This window comes from Triticum aestivum, chromosome 6A (genome assembly GCF_018294505.1).
Source record: "Triticum aestivum cultivar Chinese Spring chromosome 6A, IWGSC CS RefSeq v2.1, whole genome shotgun sequence".
NCBI lineage: Eukaryota > Viridiplantae > Streptophyta > Magnoliopsida > Poales > Poaceae > Triticum > Triticum aestivum.
In genome coordinates, this window is record NC_057809.1 from 600,507,824 (window position 1) to 600,518,977 (window position 11,154).

Consider the following 11,154-nt stretch of genomic DNA (forward strand, 5'->3'; position numbering starts at 1 on the left):
TTGTGATCTTTTTTTAAATCTGGGGATAATTTTTCAAATTCGCAAGTATTTTTTGAATTCATGAACATTTGTCAAACATTTTTTTGAATTGAGGAACATTTTTTAAATTCATATGGTTTTCAAAAATTCGGTAACAAGTTTTGAAATTTGTGCAAAACATTCAATCGACGAACATTTTTTCATTTGATTGTGTGGAATAGAAATATTTAGATTAATAACACGTGAACCAAAGTTAAAAACATATACGATATTATGTATATTGGTAAAATGTTTATTGAATATAAATAGAATAATAGAACGAAAATTATTTTCCCATGGATGGTTGCATGTGGCGGTGGGTCTTTTCTCATGCACGATTTCATGTTGAGATGGTCTTATCCCATCCATAATTGTATGATGACGTAGCTTGCTAGCAGGTTGACGACAGGGGCGAGCTCGCCATGGACGGCAGGCGGCTGGCCGCAGCAACAGCAGAAGCAGCAGGCCGCAACGCAGCTAGCAGCACTAGCAGCGGCAGCTTCAGCGGTAGCAGAGCAGAAGCGAGCGGTGCGGGGAGCGGTGACAGCAACAGCGAGCAGCTGCAGCAAGAAGCGGCCGCGGCTGGGAGCAGCGCGGGCTGCGCGCGGACGCATGCGGCAGCTGTCGCGGGAGCAGCAGCAACACGGGCGCAGCCGGAGCGGAGTAGGGGCGCGCCTGGGCGCGGGCGGCAGCAACCGGCGGCGGCGGCGAGTGCGAGCGGCCACGGGCGGAGGCAGGCGCAGGAGGCGTGGCCTTGGGCCAGCAGCGGCAGGGGCAAAGCGGCGCGTGAGCGCGGGGCGACGCGCTCGTGGCGCACGAGCTCACAGAGAACTTCGGCGAGGTGGTGACGGCGGTATACGATGGCAGGATCGAGGGGGGTGGAAGAGGGGATCCGAAGGAGTTGCTCACTACGAGTCCATTGGCGTTCTCGAGGAGGGTCAGGGTGGGCCGGAGCAGTAGGAATCAATGATGGATGCCGGTGATGTACAAGATGAAGATGATGGCGATTGTGAGTGCATGGGCCGCCCTGGCTCGGCTTGGTGCTCGGGACAGACGAATTCGACAGCGGCGGATCTCCATCGGTAGCACGAAGCTTGAGCTAAGGCTGCATATAGGAGTTTCAGCAATGTGAGCCTCACTAAGACCAGAATTATCAAGGAGTTTCTGAATATTGATGTGTAAATGTATTGCCTAGTGTCTTTCGTCAGATCAGCCTTATAGTTCTATTGGCTAGAGCATGTACTTCTACTCCCTCCGTTTCTTTTTAGTCCGCATATAAGGTTTGGTCAAAGTCAAGCTTTGTAGAGTTTGACTAACTTTATATTAAAAAAATATAAACATTCACAATATGAAATTAATATTATCAGATGCACCATGAAACGTATTTTCATACTATATAGTTTTAGTATTGCAGATGTTCATATTTTTTATATAAATGTGGTCAAATTTTGTGTAGTTTAACTTTAATCAAATCTTATATACGGAGTAAAAAGAAACAGAGAGAGTACATGGTATTGGTGTCAAGAGGTGTTGAGTTCAAGACCTGGTTGACTGCAATTAAATTACAGCCCACTTTCAATCCACCCTAGTCTCTTCCATCACTTCTACACTGAACATACTTTGTTATGACTGATCAGTGCCAACATAGTCATCACTGACGAGAAGTTACTGACAGGTCACCAGTCGATCAATGAAGAGAAATTTTTGCCGGTTAGTGATGACACATTCTATGGTAGTGGATGTCTATTTTTCAGGAAAGAAGCACATGGAATTATTACTGCTAATCCACAATTTTTTTCATGAAAATGAGGCACAATGGTACTTATCAATTTTTAAGGTGATACATACCAGCGAGAAACTATCTTTCCATCCTTTGCATCCGCATGTTGCACACAACTGATAAGTTTTATTCCATCCTTTGCATCCACATGTTGCACACAGCAGATACATTTTATTTTAATGTTCCATGCGGCCACAGAAGCTGCCGAACATTTTACATGGAGTACACACACAAAAATTGGGGAAAAGGGTACATAAAAATATAAACTCGTTACAAACTGCTCCACGAAAGATACTTCACCATGCATAGTTCTTCATTAGCGGACTTGTACACATCGGAATCATATTCAGATCTTCACGCCATCGATGGCTAGTGTCCCTGTGGCATAAGTGTCATGATATTTTTCCATGTAGTCGTGGAGCTTGATCTTCATGTATTGCGCAGGCCTCTTGTCATCCACCAGCTCTGACACCGGCTCAAGCTCTGTCTCTAGCTCCAATGTATAGACCAGGACGAACGACAAGCGCTCTTTCTCTGCATTGGTCACAACCCTATGCACCAGGCTCTTGAAGAACCCATTGCTCAAAATCTGCATGCACCAGGATGGAAAATGGAATAGAGAGATGTATCATATCTCAGCTTTACAACCCACAAGACAAGGTCAAACAATTATACATGTAGCTGCCTACAGCCCTACACACACAGTACGTACCTCCATTATATCTCCTACGTTCATGACCAATGCATTTGGAACGATGGGCACGTTGTACCAGACGCCGTTTTTCTGAAGCTGGAGCCCCTCAGCGTCGGCGAAGTTGACTGTGATTATGGAGCCGTCGATGTGGGCCTTGAGGCCCAAGACGTGGTCCGGCCTTGGACACTGAGGGTAGTAGTTGAATATAGCTTGGGTGATGGAGTTGTCGCCGATCATGTTTACCAGGTGTTCCTCTTGTAAATTGAGCATCTTGGCCATGTTTCGAAAGACAAGGTTAGCCGCCGCTTTGCACTTGATGGTGTACTCAGACAGGATGTCTCTGCACAATTATGGATGGTAATTAAGACAATTGTATTGGGTTACTCATCAACTGCCGGAGCGCTGACGTATAAGTTTGAGAAAATAGATGCCGCTTTAGGCATGCATGATGCATGATCAGAGTCTCCAGCAGCATGCACCATGTACTCCCTCTGTAAAGAAATATGGTAAAAGCCTAGAGCTAGACGGCAAGTACCTGAAAGAAGGGGGTTGTGTTGGCCACAGTCTGTAGGTTCTCAGGGACTCGGGTTCCACTAGGAGATTGAGCCGGTCGTTCCAGTCAAGGACCTGATTCTCTTTCACGACCATGTCGTTACCGTATCCATCCATGCCCAGCTTCTCGCCGTCGACAATGTTTGAGTACTTCTGTTTCTCTTCCAGCGGGAGGTTGAAGAACTCTCTCGTAACCTTCATCGCCTCGGCAAGAAAGCTAGGCTCCATTCCATGTCCAACAGCCCGGAGAAACATCGGCCGGAGATGAGACGGTGACCACTAGCTTCATCACAATCACATGAAAGAAATGACAACGCAAAGAAGTTTAATTACCAGGAAGAGGTCCCAGTTCTCCAAGGCGGACCGCAGCTTGTCGAACTCTTCGGCGCTGCCGGCAGACAGCCGGCTGAGGTCGATGATGGGGATGGGCTCGGGCATCTCGGAGACCGCCGCGGCAGGACGGTCTTGCACAGGAAGGACGTACTGGCTCGGTGGCTCCTGCACGCCGGCGCCCACCAGCTCTTGCACGATCGGAGGTACCTCGAGAACCTTGAATTGCTGGTCATAAGAAGCCATGGTTGCTTGCTGTGCTGTTAGTTTTGAGCTTCCTCTTTGGTAGTTCGATCTATATATAGGCATATTATAGTAAGGAGGAACGTTTTTTTTTCTGTGCGCACTGTGCCGTACGGCTATCATTTCTCCGTTGATGATTTTTCTTGTACTGCACTATTCCACTTAACTGGTCGCTGGCATATTAGAAAGGAACTGGTCGCTGGCTGGTCCCGTTTGTCTGGATTGTCTGAACCTTTCCATATCCAGAGTTTTTTTCCCCAAACAGTCCATGCATGCAGACAACTAGGAAGATTTGGGAACATCCTATGAGAATTCTCTCACCAACCTCATTGCCCCATTATCTCCAGCTTCACACGCAGCCGGGTTTTTTTTTTTTTTGCGAATAGGCTGTACTGATGTAGCCAGTCGTTAGTGAGAATCCATATATCCTTATCTATATCTATATCTATATATACCTATACTTATATTTATACTTACCTACTATTAAAGGGAATAGGTATTCTTAGTTTGGTCCCGTTTTGTTTGGTCCCATTTTTTCGTATCTTCGTCCGTCCGTCTTTCCTTTTCTCGTAAGTCAAAAGTGTCTTTGTACGTCACGATTGATTGTTTTTGGCTTCTGGTCTGTTCACCCATCGCTTGGTTGGGCCTCAGCCCGTTAAATTAAACACGGCTGAACCGTGCGCTGTAAGCTGGCCCAGCTACCAGGCCTGCTGCGCGCTATAAGCCGGCCCAACTACACTGGCAGCCCACGCAAAAAATAAGCGTTTCATCATGGGTTTCGAAACGCATGACCTGTGGTCTATCCATAGATGGTACGTACCATCTAGCTACATCACTTTTGTGTTAAATAGAGACACAAAGGTTGGTTTTGTTTAGTCCCACCTCGGTTTCTTGCACACAATATAACCAGTTTATATACATTTTTAAGTTTCATGGTTATCAAGGGGTTGTCCCAAAAATAAAGAAAGAAGATTCAAGGAAGGAAAGGAAATCGAGAAACGGAAAATAATTGAGGGAAAAATCATGCCACCTTTGAAAAAGTAAATAAGGAAAGCAAATTGAGGGGAAATCGTGCGATTGTGTGCTCAAAGAGGTGTGAGACCTTCGAGCCATTGCCAGCCACACATGGGTGGACTGCATGAGGCAAGAATGAAGCAGCATAAGGCCACACACCAATGTGTTGCAGCCTACTGAAAGACAAGATCAATAGCCTGTGGATGAGCTTGCCCAGCTAAATATGAGTTGTCATTCAAAAAAAGAATGAGTCAGACTAACTCCACAAGGTCACGGTAGTATCTTTGGCATAGGGGGCTAAACCTGAATTTTTTTTGTGAGCTTTTGACGCCCGACAAAACCACAGTTGTTGAAATTCTAATGCAAGGCCTGCTTCCTGCTGCGCTGGGGATTTTTCTATGTCCATGTTGAGTTGTCGGTTGAACTAAGAATGTTAACGAAAAAATAAATATCATATATGACTTTGTTTTTAACAAGAACCGTGGTGAGCCTCAAACACTATTTTAGTACAATATTTTTAAAATCTAGAAAATATCCAAATATCCCCACTCGAACAAGCCCAAAAATATAATAGTTGTTGCGAAGTTATGCTATCTCTCTCCGAATTTTGTGACGGGTATTGGCTAAACTTTACCGAGTTCCTAATTTCTTTTAAGGAGAAGTATGTTGATGTACGTAAAGAAATATTCTATAAGATTAGCATGTCCTATTTCGACAATTTTGGATCTTAAAAAAATTGACTAAAATTTGCATGAACAATGAATGTATTTTTGCACATTATTATAAATAAACTTGAATATAAACTGTTTTTTCCCGTTACAACGCACGGGTATTTGTGCTAGTCTATATAATAAACTGTCCAAGAGAAAGAAAAGTCCAACCTAGCGCTGCTCGTTCTCCGCGTGGATATGGTGCCACTTGCCCAAAGAGAAAAGAAGATCAATCTTTGCGCTGCTATCTCGCTGAATTGTCATCGAACTTCCAGAGAAAAATCCAGAATTTTTTTTGAACGGTCTCTTTTTTTTTGAACGGTGATATTTATATTGGACATCATAAAATATAGAAATAACAATAAAACTTATATTTCCTCGGGTCAAACTTCCTCTCTATTAACACGGAAGTTTTTCCAGATATACAAAATAATAATTCAATCAGTTCTAGAACCCTGTCATCTGCCCGGCTGTTCCTAGCAATAGGATCACAACACTCTACCCACGCGGCAGGCTCTTCCCAAGTCAAATGGGAATTGAGAAAATTAAATCTCTTTCGAATGGTCAATAACAATAACAAAACGATCCCACTTTGAACATATTCTGAAGGAAAAAAAACACAGAAACAAGAATTGTTCTTGTAATCACGCTATTCAATCCTATCCACTTTAACTAAATCTGATCAATTTGCTCAGCATCAACCATTTCAACATTGAACAAATGCATGCATGAAGACAATACAAGAGAAATCATTGTTACCACACTCCACAAAAAAAAGAGCCTAGGGTTCCTCTGCCTCCCGTCGACGTTGCTGCCGGTCTGTCTCGTCTTAGGTGACCTTAGACCATGGGGCGCAGTGGATCTCGGCCCTTGCCAACGGGAGGGCTCCGTTTTTAAAATGTTTCTTGGAGTTTTGTGATAGTCCATGTCCTACTCAGGAAGACGAGATGGTGGCAGCTTTTTTAAGATGGAATAAGATTCTCCTCGCCTATCCCCCGTCCACAGATGTGTCTAGCATTGTCGATGGGCGTGTGGAGGTGTGTCTCCGGTGGTTATGCCCATGGTAGGTCTGCTCGGATCTGTTCGTCTACGTTCGTGTCGCTTCAGGTTGGATCCTTTCGATCTAGGCTACTCTTCGTCGGCGGCGGTTGCTGTGCCGGTGCGCTGGTCCTATGTGGTCTTAGCACGGCGACTTCCCGACTGTCTACAATAAATTTTGCCTGGCTCCTGCGAGGGAGGGGCGATGACGGTAGCGCGTCTTCGGCTTGCTTCAGTGCTTGTAGTCGTCGTTAGATGGTTTACGGATACGGATATAATTTTTATTATTTCCGTTGTTCTATCAAAAGGCTTTCGCCCCGCTATGTTGATATAGCAACCACCCTGCCATGATTGAAGATAAATAGATCGAAAGTTTAAAAAAAATGCATGCATGCAGATGAACAAGGTGCTGGAGACATCGAAAGACGTGAGTTCCCTTTGCATTGGCGTCCAATTCAATTTCAAGTCGTTGAACTACAACCGTGCAGCTGCAGCAAAATGGAAGAACCGCGATTCACGGCCCATTCCTTGTGTTTACAAGTTCTAATTGGTCAAATGATCCACGGGTACCAAAGAATATGCCGTTGGTGTTTTGGAACCGATGTCATTGAACAGCGAATTGTCATTTCCCAACTCAAATGCAAGTTTTTCTTTTTCTTTTTTTAGGGAAAGGCCATCATGGCTAGCTTTATTTATAATTTAACCAACGCTTACATCGTCCGCTAAAAGTTCTAAAATAAATGCCGGAGGTGAGTCCAACCACAAGTTCAGTGGATCTACACGTCCATTTTGCGCTAGCACGTGAGCTACCATATTAGATTCACGATTACAATGCTTTAAAATGACCTTCCCGAAATTGAGTAACAGTAACCGGCAATCCTCCAGAATTGGAGCTGCTATTGTGGAGTGGCCTGTATTTTGCTGTAGACTTTCGACAAGATTCAAACAGTCCATCTGTACCAGAATGGAGTTGCAGCCAACAGAATTAGCAAGTTTTAGACCTTCTACTAGGGCTGCAGCTTCGGCAGTAAAAGCATCTGGCACATGATCAAGCTTTGCTGTAGCCGCACAGACGAACATACCCGCACTATCTCGGATGACTGCATCACACGCACCCATATTATCATCATCCGAAAACGCAGCATCAACATTCAGAGCCAGTTGATTTTGTAGAGGTTTTTTCCATCTGTTCAAATGCGGAGTTACAGGCATTTTACACGACGCCCGTACAAAATTCAGAGCTAAAGCTCGGATAGGCTGACCCGTCCGCGTGGGAGGTTGAACTGGTTCCTGTCGAACAATAAGCCTCCGTTGCCACCATAAGTACCAACTCGCGATAGATACCAGCTCAGGTAGCTCCACCACATCCATGTAGTTTATTTGGTGCGTGGAGTCACAAAGAAGAATCTCCAGTATCTCTGCACCTGTACGCCCTGGCACTGCTAGTTTGTTTATGAGTTCATGCAGTCCAAGACTTGTCCAAATCTCTTTGGCTCGCCCACATTTAAAAAGCAAATGCGCTGTGTCTTCAGCAAACAGAGAGCATATAGGACATTGTGCAGAGTTTGAGATATGTTTGTTTGCTAAAACACAGCAGCATGGTATAGCATTGTGTAGGCATCTCCACAAGAATATTTTTACCTTACCCGGGACTTTCAAACTCCATAGCCTCTTCCATACTGGATGAGGGCAGGATCCTTGTACGCCGAATAGATTTGCATTTTTTGATTCATAACTGACCTCCCACTGTTTATAATACGCAGACCGGACGCTAAAAATGCCCGACTTGGTGAGGTGCCAGGCTATAAAATCCTCTGTATCATACTGATAGATCGGAATTTGTAGAATCCTTTCCGCATCTATATGCCAGAAGTTATCCTGAATCAAAGTTTCATCCCAGTCACCATTAGATGGATCTATGAGCTCATTGACTATAGTAAGGAGACAGTTACCTCTTGGAGTAATAATCTTCCTCGAACTACTGTTGGGGATCCAACAATCATCCCAGATATTGATTTTCAAACCGTTTCCCACTCTCCAAATGCAACCATTCTTAACTGTTTGAATGCCTGACCATATGCTCTGCCATATATAAGATGATACCTTTTTTAGAGCACAATTCAAAAGATCACCAGAAGGATAATATTTGGCTCTCAACACCTTTGCACAAAGGGAGTCATAATTTTCAATAAGCCTCCAGCACTGTTTGGCAAGCATTGCTACATTAAAACTGTGGATATCCCGGAAACCCATACCTCCCCAAAGCTTGGGTATGCACATTCCACCAAGCGAACCAATGTAATTTGCGTTGGTCCTCTCCGTCACCCCACCAAAAGTGCGATATAGTATCAGTGATCCCCTTGCAGATTTTCTTTGGGAATTTGAATACACTCATCGCAGATTTTCTATTTACTTCAGCCCAAATGCAAGTTTTTCTTAACCCCAGTACGTGTGGCGCTTGTTTGGCTTAAGTTCAGTGGTGTTGGACCACAAAGCCGTCGTTATCCCCATAAATTTATAAGGATTTTCTTACCCAGTATGCGGCGTGGCGGGTTAGTATGGTCATGTTCAACACCAAAATGGCTGGCCCTCTCAGCAAAATGGTCAGATTTGGTTGAAACTTCAAACTACGAGTATTGTTTGCTGGGCTTCCTGGTAAGTGCCACACATCAGGTACGAGTATAAGCCAACTCCAAAAATTTGTGATGGCAAATTTAGTTACGTGAGTATGGAAACTTTAGTTGACAAGCATGACAACTTCGTGCTTCAGTTTATTTTCGACAGAAACTTGTCGTGTATCACTAAAATTTGTCATCCTTACATCACTGAAATTGTCATGAAAAAATGACAAGACTGGAATGCCATGACCCTGACGTGTGGCATTATTATTTAGGTTAAAGAAAAGGTCATGATACCTGCGCGGCTGCCTTTTCCCACCCACACTAGCCACACAACGGGGAATCCTATTCCGCGCGTAGGTCGCTACTACACGCTACATAGCAACCTAGCGTGTACCCCTCTAGTGCACCTGGTCCTCTGCTAGGCCCACCCATTTCGGTTTTTCCCATACCGGTTTTAGTTATGTTCTAGAACCTTCCCTGAACCGGTTACTTTTTCATTGTTTTTTCTTCCTTTGCTTTTTAGTTTTTCCTTCCTATTTTTCATTTATTCTTTTCTTTTTTGTTTCTCTTTTTTTTGCAAACATATTTTTAGATTCGTGATTTTTTTCCTTTTTTCTTCCTATTCACAATATGAGTATGGCCTTTTGTTCATAACACTGAATAACTATTGTTTTCTCATGAACAAGCTCCTTGCAATTTCTATGCAATGGGCTAAAGTGTACAAAACTCCAAAGTGAATTATAACAATAAATACAAAGGTAATATGCTGATTAAAAAGTACCATAACTTTTGCAAAGTTTTCACCAGATATTTTAACCTCATTATTTATTGGTCATTTAGGTCGTAGTAGTTATTGCATCAATTCGCAACAACATGCAATCACGTCGGTATCCTTGTGATCAACTTTTAACCACAATCCCGGAAAATTAGTGTTCGACAATTTAATCAAAATTCCCAAAAAATACACTTACTTGACCAACTTTCTCTACATCTTATAACTTGTATGACATTCATAACTGAGTTGGGCATTCCAGTTTTCTTTCTTTCTGTCTTTTTACTTCTTATAGTTTTACTTCCAATATTTGTCCGAATCACAGAAGAAGTATCCGACTTTAAGAGTGGCGTGAGCCCCAAACTTTCCTAGGTGTGTAAGTCTCATTACATCCTTCGAATTTGTTCTTTCTCTTTAAGTTTTCACCATCAACTGACGACTGATCTTTTTCCGGATCCTATGCATTCCAGTCTTATACCTAGTTGAACGCTTCACTAGAACTTGCAAGCAAATACTTCTTTAGATATCACATATCTTTTAGTCTTTTTTGTTTCTGAAAACAATTTCAGTTTCAAGAATATCACATGACTATCCCAAACATTTTTAAGTTCAGATTTCTTGGAAGCAAGTAGTCCGTAATAGGATTCTAGCCTTTTGGATCGAAGGACGTGAGTCTCATCATCCATGACATCTGTGGGAGAGAATTGAAAGCACGCAATAGGACAAAATCATTCTCGACACTTTAGAGGACGAGCATCTCATTAAGTTTACCAATTGTAAAGATTCAACCAGATAAAAAATAGCTAATCAATTTCAACAAGAACGATGGATCTGCGAGCCATTATTCCACAACCATTATGCAAGCTACACATAGAAATGTTCATAATTAGTTGCACAAATGATTAAACTTAAGTAATTCATAATTGTGCTCCCACTCAAATCAATATCTCTCATAATTAATTTTGAGTGATTCAAGACCCATATTTAATTCACCGCCATTCATGTTGACATCACTGATGACGTGAACTTCAATCGGCAGGCCAACTTGGCGAATCTCAACGTGACTCTTGTTCATCTTTAGATGCTTCGTGCTCCGAGCTCAGGACAACTGCTAGAACTTCAAGAGAACCAAGTGTTTCCATCATGAGGTCTGATCTTCACTCGGCTTACACCTCACGATTCGTTCATACTCATGTGGGCATGATGTACCCGGGAATGCTACGTGTTATAGACGGTTGCTACACTAGAAAGAGCACTAAAAACTTGATATTTTCAATGAGAGATCACCCTAATAAAAACGGCCACTGCACAATCAAAAGGGTGCAATCAGAAAGGGATAAACGTCTCAGGAAATTCATAATAGCATGATATGGTATAGCCCT

At 43.1% G+C, this 11,154-nt stretch overlaps 1 protein-coding gene across 1 annotated transcript; it reads right to left on the reverse strand.

Moving 5' to 3' along the window:
* Positions 1-2,004: 2,004 nt before the first annotated feature.
* On the reverse strand, positions 2,005-3,620 carry LOC123131262 (protein SRG1-like). Its single transcript, XM_044550978.1, has 4 exons — positions 3,378-3,620; positions 3,028-3,287; positions 2,511-2,832; positions 2,005-2,387 (listed from the first exon to the last, which is right to left on the reverse strand). Exons 1-4 carry the CDS (start codon positions 3,618-3,620, stop codon positions 2,145-2,147), a joined length of 1,068 nt encoding a protein of 355 aa, XP_044406913.1. The 3' UTR covers positions 2,005-2,144.
* Between the last annotated feature and the right edge of the window lie 7,534 nt (positions 3,621-11,154).